General features: G+C 36.9%; 1 protein-coding gene and 1 long non-coding RNA gene across 9 annotated transcripts in view; one reads left to right on the forward strand and one right to left on the reverse strand.

The window, feature by feature from the left end:
- The window catches only part of Nachralpha6 (nicotinic acetylcholine receptor alpha6), a 235,468-nt gene extending 219,190 nt beyond the window's left edge, over positions 1 to 16,278 (forward strand). For all 8 annotated transcript variants that reach the window (XM_083049565.1, XM_083049506.1, XM_083049541.1 and 5 more), the window contains 4 exons: positions 1,823 to 2,037; positions 3,417 to 3,617; positions 4,099 to 4,253; positions 5,469 to 16,278. In XM_083049565.1, the coding sequence (XP_082905691.1) occupies positions 1,823 to 2,037; positions 3,417 to 3,617; positions 4,099 to 4,183 (501 nt within the window). In that variant the 3' untranslated portion in view covers positions 4,184 to 4,253; positions 5,469 to 16,278. The remainder of the gene's footprint in view (positions 1 to 1,822; positions 2,038 to 3,416; positions 3,618 to 4,098; positions 4,254 to 5,468) is intronic.
- LOC145942733 (uncharacterized) overlaps positions 1 to 18,220 on the reverse strand; it is a 42,269-nt gene that overhangs the window by 4,494 nt on the left and 19,555 nt on the right. The gene's annotated exons all lie outside the window — the stretch shown is intronic.

Here is an 18,220-nt window from a genome sequence, read left to right on the forward strand (position 1 = left end):
AATCGTAATAATAAAATGCGATCATAAATATATCAAACTTCCAGATTGGAGAGAGGACGAGGCATTATTATTTTAATTAGATATATTATAATATAGATATATAGAATAACACGTAATAACATAACAGATAATTATAATCATAATACAAAATTATAGCTTAATCGCATTATTTAAAGAAAGTATATAAATCAGAAGCAATTTATAAACTCGAAATAACGTGAAATTTTGCAATTGTATGTGAAAAATATTTTGAGTAATGGTCAGCAATATATTTTGAACAGTTTTGCGGTAGTCATTATGTTCATTAAAAACAGTACTTTACTTCTTGAAAGTTTGAAATGCCTTCGAGATATTAGTCGCTCTCGGCTTGTTCGTCGGTTAATACAAGTTTCGTCAACACACCGGAGAAATGTATTCTGAATTCAAACAGACTTTGTTTACAAATCACTCGTAGTAGGTATATACCTACATACACTATCGGATCCTGGGGGGGGGGGAGAGGTTAAACCCTTATATATATATATATATATATATATATAAAGAATTTGGCTTAAATATTTTCGTGCATGAAATTATCTCATTATTTCATCCTATGTCTGACTTAATCTAAACTTAACTCCTTAAATGCGTAATGAGTATAATTTTCAGTGTATCTTATACTTTTATATATATATATATTTTTATATATATGTATATTTTATATATATATTATATATATATATATATAAAAGTATAAGATACACTGGAAATTATACTCATTACGCATTCAAGGAGTTAAGTTTAGATTAAGTCAGACATACGACGAAATGATGAGATAATTTCGTTGCACGAAAATAATTAGGCGAAATTCTTTATATCTATATAATATATACAATATGTATGTATAAGATACATTGTAAATTATACTCATTACGCATTCAAAGAGTTAAGTATATAGATTAAGTCAGACATAGAACGAAATGATGAGATAATTTCGTTGCATGAAAATAATTAGGCGAGAAATTCTTTATATCTATATAATATATATATATATACACTGGCGGATCTTGCGGGGGGGGGGGGGTTACCCCCCTCCTTGCAAATAAAAAAAAAACAGTTTTGCTGAATTTGTTTAAAAAATATAAATAAACAAAAACAAACATTAAAGAGCTATCGACGTCGTTGATCCTGGAATAAAAGCTAATCATGAAACCAAAAATATTAAATAAAATAATTTTGCAAAACCCCCCCATTATCGCCGTCAGGATCCGCTAGTGCCTACATAATAATGCCAATATAAAATGCATTGCATCGGATTTTTAATCCAATGAATAATTCTTGAGTGACAAAGAGATGCGCTTTTCAGGTGTAAAAAGACTAAAATCATAACTATATGTATACACTGATTAAATATTTAATAGATTTATCTTTTATTAAAATTTTTTTCAAATATTGTTTAAAAAACTCAATATGCCGAATATATTGCACATAATTATGAAAATAGCCGCTATCTCAAGATAAAAGAAATTATTACGAGCAGAAATAACATGCTCAAAACTATCGACAGCTATTGTAACTTGGAAACTCCACTTGTTCTAGTAATTTGCTATTATCCTTTACATACAATAGCCTTAAATAGCATTGTAAATCCCAATATTGTTAAACTTCAAATATGATACGTGCGCCAGTTTAAAATTCTATACTTTCAAATTTCTGAACGATTTTATGTTCTAGTTGCAAAATTCAAAAAACAAAGATGCGAGGCAAATTTACTAAACTGGGCGACACAATGTAGTTAGAAAGTTTTAAAAAGACAATCATTTTTTTCGATGTTTATGCGCAGGTGAAAATACTGTTTCTGCACTGGCTGCCGTGTGTGTTGCGCATGAGTCGGCCGGGCAAGAAGATCACGAAAAAGACCATTCTCATGAGTAATCGAATGAAGGAGCTGGAGCTGCAGGAGAGGAGCAGTAAGAGTTTACTGGCGAACGTTTTAGACATCGACGACGATTTTCGCCATGGGAACAGCGCCGCTAATCCTGCCTCGGGCTATATAAGGTATATCAACCACACTCAGTGTTCGCCGTTCAATCTCTTCAGCTCGTTGCGGTTAGCGAAAATTCTGCGACGTGAAACGGAGCTTAACGCTTATTTTCCCCGGCCAGTCGCATTTTCTCGGTTTTGTCCGCTAACAAGAGCGATTGTTTATTTTTTTTTATATAGCGCTCGAACGAGCGAGCGTTATTTGCGGGAAATAACGGAAAATCACGTTTTAATCTTGCTGGCGAAAAAAGCACCGGGAAAACAAAAACCGACACAAACGCATATAATAATTCATTGTGAGCCATCGAATAAGCGGCAACGAACGCATCGAAAGCGGGACGGGATATACGTGTTTCCGAATAAATGCACCTTGTTGCACGTAATTCAACTCGCGTGTTCGCTTGCGCTCGACGTTCTTTTACACTTTCCGGTCGAGGGGGGAAAAATCGAAGACACGATTGCAGATCGATTACGACACGGTTCATGTTCACTCTGTAATAACTCTGCGAACGCGGCAGAGAAATCCGCTCGCACGAAATCTGTCGCGCGCGACTGTCAAAATGGCCGCAACAGTTATAGTTATACTGCCGAAATCGAATATCGAGATTTTTGACCCTCGATAAACGCCGACTCAATCCACTGGACCCCGAATTTCCGCGTTTTCCCACGGGATTTCTTCGCGGATTTTTTTTTTTCTCTCCCATACCAGTTTTCACGAGCCGTTAACAAAATATTCCGTCCTAACATTTTTTCGCTCGACCCTTCAATAACCGCTAAACCAGAGTTTGCCGGACGATTTTCGCCCGACAATCTGTGTTTTCTCCTCCGTCTCTTCTACTCTCCTCTCTATCACGTCCCTACGAAAACTCAATAATGGAAATGCCTATGACTATTACTGCAATTCGAATGCACGGCTTAATAATTTTCATGCTCCAATTCTCTGTTCAAATTATTTAAAAAGATATAAAAGTGTTCATTAAACTTTATATTAAAAAAATAGTGTTTTACAAGTGTATTATTTGAAAGAAGAGAAGCTCAAATAACTATGTAAAATAGCATAACAAATAAAGAAAGAATCTCAACAAATATAAATGCATAAATTAATAATTAATGACTTTCTTGTCGAAGAAGACAATTATAAATATGAATGCTGTAAAATTTTCAGATGTAAATTATCACGACAATTCATAATCGTTTTGCACCGCGCAAGAAAATAGTATGTCAAGGTAGACAATTTCAACAATTTAAACAGTCATTATACATATATGTAACATTCTGAGAGATCGAATCTTCTTGAGTTCTCCGACGATTCGCGAGAAATTTCTGCCGACGCTTTACCTTAAGAAGTATCGCGCGACATCTTCGAGAGTAATAATTTACATCATCTTTTACAGTAGGTCGGCGTACGGCACACCGTTGTCGGCCAGACCGGCGACAGTCGAAGAGACTTCGGCATCGTTGCCCCTCAGCGGTATGCAGAAGGAACTTCACACAATTCTCAAGGAATTGCAGTTCATCACTAGCCGCATGAAAAAGTCGGACGAGGACGGCGAGGTCATTAGCGACTGGAAGTTCGCCGCCATGGTGGTCGACAGGTTGAGATGCTTTTAAATCTTTCATGTGGTCTCACCAAAGTCGTGCGCGCTCGCGGAAAAATCGCGGACAAAGAGATAGCTTTTACAATGATGCTCGAAATTCAGATTCCTCATTTTTTGCACAAGGAAAAACTCATCCGCCATTTATGCGCCGATCCATTAACTTAACTCTAGACGAATCCATTATGTAAATGTTTGAAACTTACTTAGTAATTATCAGCTATTCTTCAGAATTTCTTTACTCTCAACATAATTTCACGATCGCATAAAACTCATTCACTGGAATAATGTCAATTGAATTCATGAATTTTGATCATCTCGCGATATATGTGTCTTCATATCTGTTATTTACAATTTAAATTTCTCTCCAAACGGAATACTTTTTGTCTTTATTATTTATCTAACGATAAGTTATTCTGCAAATCGACTTACAATCGACTTGGAAAAATAACATGAAATTTTTTTCTTTCATGAAATCAAGGCTTTGTCTGTTCATCTTCACGTTATTCACGGTTTTGGCCACGGTGGTGATACTGTGTCGTGCGCCACACATAATCGTCCAGTAATAGACTGCCCCGGTCGAACCGAAAAAAACATGCACAAAAAAATGCCAGGGATAGCGCCTCCTGGAATTTGGTAAGAATATAAATTACACGTCTCTCTTTTTATCACAGCTGCCTTTTCCCCTTCCTCATATCTAATATAGTTAAATTGTTCGCGAAAAATTTTCCCAATTGTTTATATATTTTTCTTATTTCATATTTGATATTTCGTATATGTTTCATAGAAAAGGAGATTAAAGAAAAAGATAGCGGTCCGAAAAAGTCAATATTATTTTTACCAAAAATATATCGTCGATCGATCTATTGAAGCTCGTGAAATCTTTTAACAACGTCCGACTAGTACGTTGCTCGTATGTACAAGATTGAAATCAGCATGCGAATTTGCGCCGTACGTACGTACCGTATAGTTCGCAATCATTACGTGCGAATGACACGGGCCAGATGACCATAACGCAGTTAATACTGCGTGGAAATGTTAACAAGCGCCGTGTAACAAGCTTGGCTCATTGGCCGTTGCACGCGTTGAAAATTTCCAATCGCGCCAACGCGAATGTCTCTATTTCGCTATTTCGTCGTACTAATTGCCGGTCGGTGCCTCCAGAACGCAGGTCCGGGCGTAATTATTTATGCATTAACTCGGATATATACGATCATTCAATTATATAATTTCAAGTACTCGCTCCTGCTTCGTTATTGGCTTCGAATAATGTGATAGTTCGAAACTAGTGTATGCAATTAGTGAAGAATATTTATTATTTGCTTATAACAATTTATAAATTAACGGTATGTTTAATATTCATGAAATAGCAGGTCTCTATATATACAGCACATAACGTTTTAATTATGCCGTAATTATGCCGAGAAAACTAAAACGTTAATTAGCTTCAACTTGCGTGTCTTTTATATGTTTTAGTGTTCCTGGAAATTACATACAAAAAATTTTTTATTTTCCACCTTTTTCCCCTTTGTTTGTGTTAATCCAGGAAATTTTCGACCCAATTTATCTCCATTGCTTTTCTTAATCTTCTCAAGTTTAATTACACGATATTTTCTCCCCCCAATCGAAGATTTGAAAGTTATCGGAATATATTAGCTAGATGGAAACTCTCACATTTCGAGCTTTAGAACTGCTAAAAACTAAAAGTCCAACTCGAAGGAGTTAATGAAAAAATAAACTTGCAAAAATCAATGGACGCGCATACACACACATCCCCCCTAGAGAATCCTCCGTCCTAAAATCAATTCCCTAGAAATTAACAAGACTCGCTTTCTTCTCCCTCGTTCGCAGGAACGACTACAGATTCCAGGAGGTGGCTACGAGGAGCGCGTCGAAGTGACGGGAAAGCGCAGAGAAAGAAAAGACGGACACATTAGTCCCTTTCGCGCCCTTCTGCGCGACTCACCCCTTACGGGAACAAGAGAATGTTCTCTCGTTTTCGAAATTCTCACGCTGGAAAACGCCGCCGGGTTGTGCCGCCCGGTTCTTTTCGCGCGACGTGCTTTCACTTAGGCGATATAGTAGGGCTAGCAAAAGAGTGAGACCACCAACAACGTTCACGAGAGAAGCAACGGGGAGATATGGACACGCGGCAGCGGTGGCGGACGCCTCGTCTTTCGAAACGGGGGGAGAAACACATGCTTGGCAAGAAAGAAAAAAGAAAACAATGCTTCCGGGATTTTTGAGAAGAGAGAAAACGAAGAGGAAGGGAACAAGGACCCGATCGCCGATCGTCACGCTTCGTTGCGGCTGCGTTCTTTCGTTTTAAGTGACTTAATTAACTAGTTCTACAGTGCGAAACCGGTAGGTAAATCATGCGACGCGACGCGAGCTGGACGAAGATTTAGAGGCCACCTCTAAATCGTAATAAAAAGGAGGAAGGTAGGTGCAGACGAGAGAAAGGACGCGCTGCCGAGTGAGTCTAAAAATGCGCGTAAATCGCGGGGCTCTCGTCGATCGTCGACTTCGTTCGACGATCGCCGATCGATCTTCCTCGGCGATCGGGATCGATCTCGAGTTTCGACGAGTGCTACGATTTTTCGCGGATAACGCGATAAGTGGACGCGCGACAGAGAATCTGATGAACATATGGCATCACGAGAGAAGGAGAGATGATCGCGCAGTCCTCGGAAGAGCGTTGTTGCGGCCTTTCGATAATAGTAACAATAACGATATAATAAAAATATTTCTTATAATAATAAAAATAATAATTAACGATATAATTAACTGTTAGTCGCTTTGCGCGCGCGCGCGCGCGCTCGCACGCACGCGCGTTACGACTGAGTCGTAATTAATTAACGCCGCGATCTGTTGAGGGTCTCTCGTGGGGAGCCGAGACGGATTTTCAAATAACTGCCAAATATTAAGAAGAAAAAAAAACTCGAGTCAGGGGTGTTCAACCTTCTCTCAAAAACGGTGGGAAAGTAAAGTGCGGCCTGGACGATCGACAGGGTGAACGCGCGCGGCGCCGTGACCAATGACGAGAGCCGAGACGAAGGGTGACCCGTGTTCGCCGTTTGTTTCGCGTTCGACGAGGATCCTATATATAAATATATATTTTCCCTCTATATACAAAACCGCGCGGCTAAACGCGGTTCAGCCGTGCGTTTCTCTAAAGGCGGGCCCTTCCCTTTTTTTTTCCCCCTATCTCCGAAAGACGCGAAGTCTAATAAACTTGCGCCACCACCGATCGCACGATCGACCCTCCACGCTCGATATATTTTTCCACGTTCTCCCACGTTATAAAGCCCTCCTGTCTCGAAAAGCGTAAGCGATTCCTCCGCATTTCCGCAAAACCCGTCAAATATTGTCACACCGCGTGTATTACTTACTGGTGCGTGCGTGTATATGTATGTGTGTGTGTATGTGTCTGTGTGTGGCTCTGTGAATGCGTGGGTGTATGTATTGGACACGCGAAAAATATACAAGCGCACAAAAGAGCGGTCGCTTATTTAGCCGATCGGCGAAAGAGGATCGATCGATCGATCGGCCGCTCATTCGTCCGAGGATCGTGCAAGCCGCATGAGAGCCGCGTACGAAAAATAATACTCGCGGCGTAATTTACTGAGCGACCACAAACACGCACGAAGAGGCGAACGAACCGCGCGCGAAAAAAAGAAGAAAAAAAGAAAAAGAAAACTGCCAAGTTGGACCACCCCTGCTTTCCGTACAGAGTCATCACGCGCGTACCCTCGAGTACCTCGAGGACCTCCGGTGTGAATCCGTCGTGGATCGTGATCGAGCACCGCGAGAGCGATCGACATATATATTCGCAATGCCGTGCCTATCGCGGACGACGATGATTTATTATATCTCGGTGGATCGCACACAATTTCTTTCGCTCGCCTCCGCGCTGTCGAATCCTTCGGCGACTGTAATTTGAAATGAGACCAAGTGTCCTAAATGCGTCACGTTTTTTTTATCTTTGTTACTCTTCGTCGCGCTACTTTTCAAAACGAATCTCTTGAGTGATGTGTCAATAGAGAAGTAGAGTCGTAGATGATTAATCGATAAATCAGCGGAATTCTAATATATATTCTGTTGGATAATAATTTTTTCGCTATATAAAATAAAGGATTAATATTTCCGTGAAAAATGTGTGCTCTTTCAGAGGAAAAAATGATAATAATAAATCATTCAAAGTAATGAATTCGTTTTATGTCGATTACAATGCCTGATGTTTGTAACGACGCGGAAGATATAAAGAAAACTTGTGACCCCGAACGAGAGCTAATCAAACAATTAATCCTCGAGGGCAGGGTGAGAGCGAGGGATGCTGGGAGCCTTCCGGAGTCCTCATTAGCGTCGTCGGATTCGTCGTCGTCGTCGGGCGAGTCGATACTTTTACATACCGCGCGCGGCTAATTACGAACCGACTCGCGATTCCGCTTGTTATCGCGTGTCACGTGGATTATACGGATCAGTTTTCTATTTATGCGAAAAAGTTTCGCCGGATTATCGTTATCGCTGTTAATTTTTCGTTATTTATTTTATCGCCGTTATATGCGAGCACTTTATTTTGTCAATTTCATACGGGTTGATGGCGTGTTATTCAGAATTTCAAATTACATTCGCGTTTAGTCATTGGAACAGTTATTACAGTTGTTATTACAGTTGAGATCCTGTTGCGCATTTTAATGGCATTAATCTGAAAAGAAAATGCCGCGCAATAAAGAAAATAAATAAATATCACAAGACTTTAATGATATCGCATAACGGGTAATTGGATAATTAATATTAATTTAGAAAGATCTTGTATATATTTAATCGAGGAACTCTCTTTATAATATCGTATAATTGATAATATCATTATCAAATTACACAACTTTTATCATGATTAAATTACAATTTTTTCATCCAAATTATTTCATTTGCTCTAACAGCATATAAGATCAATCTTACCTCAACGATATATATAGAATAAAAGTTCGCGTAATTGACAAGATAATTTTAATTACATATGTCAAATTACAGTCGCTAAATGTTTTAACGCTGTCAAACAACCCTGTTTCCTTTCCCTACCTTATTTCAACAAAGCTGTACAGAATGACAGAATGATATAATCGTTCAAATGACGTGAAGAAAAAATATAATGATAAATAATATCAAAGTGTTCCGATTAACAATACTCAGATAGATATGTACATAAGTGAGAGAAATCGTTTATGTAGGACTTACGTACATCCAAATTGATACACGAGTGGACAGTATTGGCTAAACATACACACCTAACACACATACCTACACATGAATGCACATCCACAGTGGACTGTAAAATTACGAAGATGACAGTATATTTATCTCTCTCTCTCTCCCTCTCCCTCTCTTTCTTTCTTTCGAAACAAGCTGAATCATTGACGATAATCAATCCCTACAAGATCTCACGAAAATCGCGCACCGAGAGCCACCAGCAGAATTAACGGGGAGCAAATCAAATCAAATCCGGAAATCATTGCAGAATCGTTTCTTGAAAGAACGGTTTCAGTGATTATCGATCATTGCAGACAATCATTTCGTGCGACACGTAGATTTGCAGAGCGTTCGTGGAGAGAGCGCGTGTATTAGAGACGAAGGAATTGTGATAAAATTGTGAATCTCACGCGAGAGAACGGGACAAAGGTGCGCGGACGCACAGGAACAATTTTCGAGCACAACGAATGGCGAATAGAATTCGCGAGCACGCGAGAGAGGTGACCAAAGGGGGCCGTTTGTATCGCGCAATTTCTCGATGGTGATGTCGCTAGAAATATCGTTTCGGAGTTACGTGTTGCAATGTGTTATTTCTACACAATCGCTGTAAACTACTATTACGCTCGTAGTACAGCTTGCTGTAATAATAATTAAACGAAAGTCGACGATTGGTTCGAAGTAGAGAATTCTCTACGTTTGCGATTTGTATCGCCAATTAATTAAAATATACGCAATTAAAGATGTAATACAAAATATATACACCAAGACAGCTTAAGCCTCCAAGAAGCAATTGTAACATTCATAATAATTCGAGTTGCGTTCCTAATCATTGAATCGTAATCATCGAATCAACTAATTCGTAATCAGTGATTCAATAAATAATTAATATAATTTGTTCACTCGACTTGATATTCGTTTGAAGAGAGCTTTGCCAAGTCAAGCGTTAGTCTCGTTCTTTTGCAAGCACTTTCTTTTCTCAGATAATCGAATTTTGTTTTTCTACGGTTTATTAATCTAATACGACATCGCGACATCGTTGAAAAAAAAAAAATCCGCGACGCGAACGGTCCTTGGACCGAATCGCTGGAACGATCGACATCGTACGGGAAAATCACCCAAGACGATTTCGAGGTGGTGCGGCCGATCGACGGGAGATTCACCCGGAGTATCCTCCGAGATCTAGCGTAATTTTCTAATTCATCTCACGCGCGCGCGCCACGTAATAATCGATAAATATACGATGAGTATTAAAGCGAGTAATGGCGACGACCATATAGTGTTGACGGCGATATTTGCGGATGCTAAAAAAAGAGAAAAAAAAAACAGAAATCCGAGGACGCGTCGCGCGCGTGTAACGTCAAATCAAGTTCGGGACGAGGATCGCACAATCTGCGATCTCGAGAGAAAATAGCGACGCATATCGCTATATAATATTATAGGCGATACCTTGGGAAAGAAAGATACACATGTGTATACGCAGGTCCGTATCTCGCGAACGCGCTTTTAAACATTAAAAGAAAAATTGATTGTTTGTTCGCCACGCGTTGCTTTTGTTGAACACGTGATTCTCTCGTATTAGACAAGTAAAAAATATCTCGAGATCGAACGTGCGTTAAATGCGAAACACGATATAGGGCACATGTGTATCTTCGATGCCGCCTCACCGGAGATTTTTTTATATATACGATACAAGGGCAAAAAAAAGACGACGACGGGGAAGAGTAGTGCATTGTTAATTCCAAAAAAAAACGCTCAGCAAAACGAATCTAGCGAGTACGCAGCGTAGAGAAAAATTTTACATGGTGTTTGTACATTTAAGGGACTAAACCGCGTTACACACACGGAGGACCACTCTGTGATCGAACCGCCGTACTACGTAATTAACGAGAGCATTGAAGGAGCGCGCGCAAGAGACAAAAAAAAAAGAGGGAAAAGCACGAGAAAGGAAAATAAAAAATTGGAAAACAAAAAGAAACGAGTCCGTGTAACATTAAGCGAATTTAAGCTCTAGAAGCTCGACGATGTACGGTAAACGGTTTGGTTAGTGTGAAGGCATGTAGTTATTATTACTATTGTTTACGCCGAAGGAAACGACGATCATCGTTAGTGCTATTATCACACACACATACACGCACGTATACACGCGTACACACATACATACATACATACATCGCAGAAGACTATTACTATTAATATGATTACTATTTATCACTATTACTAGCGCTACCGAATATTATTATTATGGTTATCATTGCTACTATTATTATTATTATATTACTAATGTCGTTACTAACTATACTATTACTATTACTATTACCGCTAGAAGCTACACTTACTATTACCTATCTACCGCTGCTCTACTGTCGTTACTATTAATTGTGTGCTAACTTCTCTAACTCTCGCCATCGGGCGTGGAGCGCGCGATATAGCGAGAGATCGCGCACGATTTTAGTCGATAAGCACGATTTGCGTTTTTAATATTCAAAATGTGGTGTTTTTTAATATACGCGCGGATAAATATACAGATGTACAGAGAAAGAGACAGACAGACGGACAAACGGACAAAAGACAGAGAGCTCAAGCGATATCACGACATATCCCGAAATCGTTGGTCGAGAATTTATAATATTACGACGAGTTGTCGTACGATAACGCACGCGATGCTTTGGTAATCGACTTTTGTAAGGCTTTTCGAAATAATAATGCGAAGGTACAGCCGCGACACATTTTTACAGAGAGGGCCTGGAGCATATTGCTTCGTCGCGTTCTCCGAGACAATTCGAAAACTCGCGGAAACACTCTTCTTTTCAATCGGCCTTTTCGATCGGAAGTAAACGAGTGGAATTTCGGTAGAGTCGTTGCTATCGCATCTTTAACAACAATCGCGGGAGACGACGCGTATTTAATACAGTGATATAAACTCGATTACTCGATGTTGCGTAATACTTTGAAACTCGTGACGAATTAGGCCGAGACTTGGGAGAGACACTGGGGTATATCTTTGAGCGTAAATTCTCTTCATCCCGTCGCGATTCGAAAATCTTTCTGCGTTTGTACGCGTTTATCCTTTCAGTCTCGAATAATAATTCAGTCTCTAAAGAAAAAATGTGATACATGTGCGAAAAGAGAGAAACCATTGTAACAATATTCAAAGACGATGGTAAAAAGATCCATTAAATAGATTTAAGAGAGAGAATTAAAGAGTAGAAGCTTTTATATATACAGAAATAACTTTCGTTTTAAAAATTTATGAGAGCTGAATAAAGCGAAGTAAATTTAGAAAAACATCAATCATTTTTTGCGCCATAACCGTGAATGCATTTTATATATTTATTTTCTGGCATACGTCTTTTTTAATTGAAAAAAATAGCTATTTTCTTCGGTATATACATTATTTTCAAATATTCAATTTCCGAGGCTGAAAGAGTTAAGCGCGGCATCGATTTTTTCTTCCACGCGCGCGGTTCTCTTTCCAGTAGAACGGCTAGATTTCTCGATTACCTTCGCCGCGATTAAGGATATGGACGACAAAAGAAAAAAAAAAAGAACACAACATATACGAAACATGTACGCATCTTCATTGGTAACAAAGCTCGTTTCGTAAGCGCGCGGGCGGACGCATTGAAACATGAAAATTGTGTAAATAACTTCTGTGATAAGAATCGATTATATATTAATAATTGCCGAATGCGAAACCCCTTGAGACGAGGACGACGACGCGGAAGCAGCGACGCGAACTCAAGCTGAAATTTGCTTCGCCCAAAACCGACACGAAACTATCGCGAAGAAAACGATTATACCGGACATTTTTATATACGTACGTATATATGCTGCTTAAAAGTATTTTTTCTCTCGTTACGGTCTCGCAATAAGCAAAACTTTTATGAACGGACGATATCCACCTGCACATTTGACTTCTATTTTACGTTAAACTGTTTCTGCTCAAAAAGATAATCAAACAACATTCATATAGAAAATAGAATATTATATATAAACAAATACATAATACTTTGTGATATACGATTTTGAAGCCATGTGCTTGGACTTTGGACATATAAAATACGTGTTAATCTCGATTTTCAAAATTATACTTAGAGTTTGAAAACGATAAATATGTAGGTGGATCTCGATATAGGCGATACGTTAACGTGATAGACGTCTGACTTGAACAGTTATCGGAATAATATACGGACCGGATAATTGGCTTCGTTTCACGGTCGAAATAGTCCAATCTTCTAAATTACTCGAGTCGGTTCCCACAATCCCCGTACTAAATTAGCCGCTTCTGTCAGGTGAGATTGGTTTCGGATCTTCTCGCAAAAAAAAAAGAATCATTGGCATCCTTACAGCTATCTTTTGCAATCGTTCCGCGATCCCCCTATATTCTTATTCATTTCGCGTTTTCGAGCAAATAGCAGGTCAAGATATTCGATAAACAAAAATGGACCGCACACATGATACGTTATCGGTTTCGTGTTGCGCGGCGAAGTTTAACGTGTCTTCATTTGCGGCTAATTGAGGCCAATTAGTAACAGCAACTCTCGCGAATGTTCCCTCTTCCCCACGATAAACGAAGGTAAGCCGGAAATGACGGGGCTTAGTCTGGAAATTGCCAATCGACGTGTATAATTCGGCCGCTTTGCGGCCGATTTCGACTCGAAGACGGAGCGGCGACGCGCGTGCTTGAAATACGATCGCCCAGATTGCGAGAAATAATGAAAAAAGAAAGAAAAAAAGAGCTAAACTAAAATAGAAGAAGGCCCCGCGATTTTCCGCGACAAGTAGCGATCGACGTGGCCGGCCCGTTAATAATAGCAGCGCGCTCGCTAATTACGCTAAGCGAGAAATCACGTGCCCGCGCAATCTGTTTTTACTTTTTTATATGACACGCGCTTCGTCGCGACGAGGACGACGAGGCGCCACTTTTCGACGATTACGGTACGTCTGATCGGTCGCGATTATCGAGAGAGAGCTCGTTGATGAGAAGGTGAAAATAATTTTAAAAAAAGAGAGAGCCTGGGTCTCGCGACGTTACTTCCGACGTGTAAAGCGGAGCGGTTGCGAAGAACCCTCGTTACGCACTTGAGCGATTTCGTTTCGAGTCAGAGGTGGTGCATTATTATTGATAAGTGTATATATATTATAAAGCCATGCGTCTCGTGTGTCAACGTACACACATACGCATATACTTTGAACATACGAATATAAATATATACATATATATATAAATAAATATAGGCGTATATATAAATATACATAGATAATGCATTATACATATATATATATATATATATTATACATATTATATATACATATATATAGCTTTTACATATATATATATGTATATATATAGCAAAAAAATAATATTGTAACATACAAACACGAGAGAATCTGCTAAAGGTGAAAAAAAAATACTATATAAATTGACATTGAACGTTAAACTAATGGATAGTGCGAACTGTTAATAAATTGTAATATTAACTAATTCATTAATGAACTAAATACAAAGGAATTGAACTAGGTTACACGGACAACTGGTAGTCTGTCCCCAAAACATTCGTCTCTGTTCCTACTTTCTGCGAACATGAACTCGCGCGTTGCTTTCGGTATGCATACATAATATGGTTTCGCGATCGCCGCACACCGAGAAGCGTGTCTAATTGGATTCTTCTTTTACTTTCGTCGGATAGTATATGCGTAATAATCTTTAATCATTTGTCACGAATAGGTCAAGAGCTACTGGCCGCGATGCTCTTATTTATATATGATTATTATACTCGCATGTACATAGGACACCATTGTATACACACGCGTGCCAACAGTGATTTATAAAACGCAATACGAAACCCGGCGTGCGAATCAAAAGAAAAATAAAACAGAAAAGTAACGGTGAGACTGGAAGAGGCTACGAGAATGCCGATTGTCGTCGTTCCTTTCCCGAATTCTGCACTGGTTCTCAAATAAAAAAAGTACGGCTTGACCTCACGCACCGACTGCTCGTATTTTATTCCTCAGGAATAAAATCCGAGGGTGGTTCCTTCCCCTTCCCACACGATCCGCGCCTCCGTTCGCTTTCGCTCTAACGATACGTAAAAAAAAGAAAAAGAGGAAGAAAAAAAGGACGCGATGAGAGAAGAAAGAGAAAATGAAAAAAAAAAGACCAAAACAGGGCGGTTTTTTTTTCAGATCGACGCGAGTTGAAAACGCGATAAAGTGACACACGCAAAAGCGTGATCAGTCGCCATCAACCATGTGTCAATATCGGCGTTATGAGAAAAACACGCGCACTCACACATTGCCACGGATTGACCGTCGACGGATCGATCCGCCAGCCGTTTTACACGAGATAAATACGTAATGTTACGCCATTGTGTAAGTGACGTGCGCTAGACGAGGTATCATGTAAGTAAATTAATAATAATAATCGATATGTGGAGAGGAGACAAGCCAATCGCGCGCGGTATGCTCAAAATGTAGAATAAAAAAAAATTACGACACTGTAAAATGCGTTTTAAGGATATCCTTATGTATAGATAACACGTTAATACGGAGTGTGTAAATGCGACTGTCGTGATGAAAGCTGGTCGGGAACTGTTGAAACTGTAGGATTAAGGCGAAAGGATGCGAGAAATTCGACGATGTTTGCAGTAATGCGTCGCTATTTATAGAAAGAACAATGCGTATATGCGAATGCAAAATTCTACATGAATAATCTTGCGTTCCTAACAATGAGAAATATTGTCAGATGAATAAATGATGGATTGACGCTAATTGATTTTAATTTCTATATCACAGTATCGAACGAGAGTCGACATAGAAATTTGAACCAAATAAAAAGGATATAGCTATTATTTGTTCTATAAACACAGTGGCCTTTATTTTATTCCTTTATAAATTCCGCGCATTGAATTATATTGCTTGTGAATATATTAAAAATTTGAAATATCACACGTATCATATTTAAAGAAATTAAATCTGCAAATATATAAATTTTCTAATAAAAGTAAAAGAAATGAGAAGAGAAGGAATAGAAATGCAACGTATTGAACAAAAAGCTACAGCCTAGAAATTCTTTCGAACAACTATACCGAATAAAAAGAGTTTAAATGCAACATTAATAATTAAATGCTAATTTTTAAACAAAGTCTCGATTCGCCAAACACGTCTCGAGTACTATTTTATTTAATCATTTAATTATCTTCATTGAGTATATTATTATCTTATCTTATTGAATATATAACCTTCGTTTAAGTCAATATAAAATGTGATAAGTTTCGACAGTTTTGTACAAGCAAGATGGGGAAAATAAATGTCACGCAGTCTTTGTCTTCTACATAAATCCATTTTCTTATTCCTCTCAATTCTCTATCTATTTCTTGTAATATTGGAATAAAAGAGATTTGAGCAGAAATTTATGGATAATTTACCTTCTATTCCTATCCTATTAATTTGAAACGTTCAAAGTGATAAAGTTGAAGAGAATTAATTGTGTGACAAATTAAAAAGAAATAGAATAGTATTATATCATTCTCTTTTCTCTCTTTTTCTAGTCAATTTAAAAAAAAAACAATTGTATATATGTATATTTACTGGGATCGCCTTTATTATAATCTTATGCTTCATTTCGCTTATCATTGAACCGATAGTAATTCAATTCTACTATTCAGAATTGATAAGCAACAGACAATTAATCATTATTGATGCATAACTTTGTGATATGTGAAACGAAGAAAAAATTGATTTACAAAGTGAAAACCGTAGATATATTGCGAAGATTTTAATTATATCTCATAATATACAAATATAAATAAGAAAAAATAGAGGAAATATAAGCTCTTAAATAAACCAAATAATTTAAATTTGTAGTATTATTTATAAAAAAGTTTCCAAATAATATATAATATCTTTTTCATATTCATATATTTCAATTTATATAATACGCATTTAAATATTTGATATTTTTACTTCTGCGACACACAAAATTATTCATAAGATATCGTTTTTATATATTTATTGTAAAAAATGAAGTGTAAGCAAAAACAGAATATATAAATACGATATTTTATACACACACATATATGTTATAAAAATATTTACATACACACACACACATATTATATTATAAAAATATTTACATTCTATTTACTATATATACATTCTATTCACTTATATTTCTTACAATTAATGCTATACAATAATAATTTCTTGTAAATAATTTGTGTCGCAAAAATATCAAACATTTAAACGCACATTATATTGTATTTAAAAAATATAATGATTATTATTATTATATAAAAATTACAAAATTTAAAAATTTTTGTTGCTTCTTTATAATTAAAAATAATTCTCTTACTATGTATATACATGTTTCTGTCATTTTAATCTACTATATATATATTTATTTATTTATTAAAACTTTCAGCTCTGTATTTCTTCTCTTATAGATTAAAATAGCAGAGACCTTTTCCACTAAAATACTGAATCTCTTTTAAATATATTCTGTCTTCTTGAAAGAGAAACATAAAATGAATATGTTTTAAATGGTATATTTTATTATCGCCATTGGCTATATTTCGAGATTTTTTTATAATAATAGTTGTAATAACATATGAATATTGATATGAGTTATAGTTAGAGTTGTGCATTTTAGAGTTATAGTTAGAATTGTGCTCAAAAAGCAAATTTTTTTTTGCTTTTGTCATTTACAAGAAATATTCAATAATACAAAAATTTTTTCAAATTTGAAATTTTGTCGGAATGTAGGAAACTTAATAACGTAAATTATTAAATAAACTAATTTGCTGTTAAATATTGTTCAGAAACAGTTCTAAAGTGAAAGCATTTCTTAAAGAAAATTTCATTTATGAACACGCTGATAATATACAATCATTATTAACAAATCTTAGTTCCTTCTTTTTCCATCAGATGACAGCAATGACAATTCCCAACTCTCGTCAAAACACATTTACAAAGTGCATTCAGTTACCATCTGATTCAGATCAACGTGCTTCGTGTGTTCGCTCATAGATATCAACCATATCTATTTTCTTGACAAATATACTTTAAAATATTTATAATAATTTTTGTTATATAATTTTTAAATTATTTAATATGCTTGAAATAATGCTGTGTAATTGTCTAATATTTTTCATAACAATAACAAACAATCACAAGCCTAGAAATTTTAAATGTAATATAAACCATATTTTCTAGATTTCTCTATACATATGCTTATATACATATACTACATATGTACATATGTATATACTTTCACTTTAAGAATATATTATATATATATATATATATATATGTAATATTTTTTATTTAACGTTTATTCTAATAATAAAAATAAA

This window comes from Prenolepis imparis, unplaced genomic scaffold (assembly GCF_030444845.1).
Source record: "Prenolepis imparis isolate NDT839.2.m4 unplaced genomic scaffold, iyPreImpa1.0 SCAF_1, whole genome shotgun sequence".
Taxonomy (NCBI): Eukaryota; Metazoa; Arthropoda; class Insecta; order Hymenoptera; family Formicidae; genus Prenolepis; species Prenolepis imparis.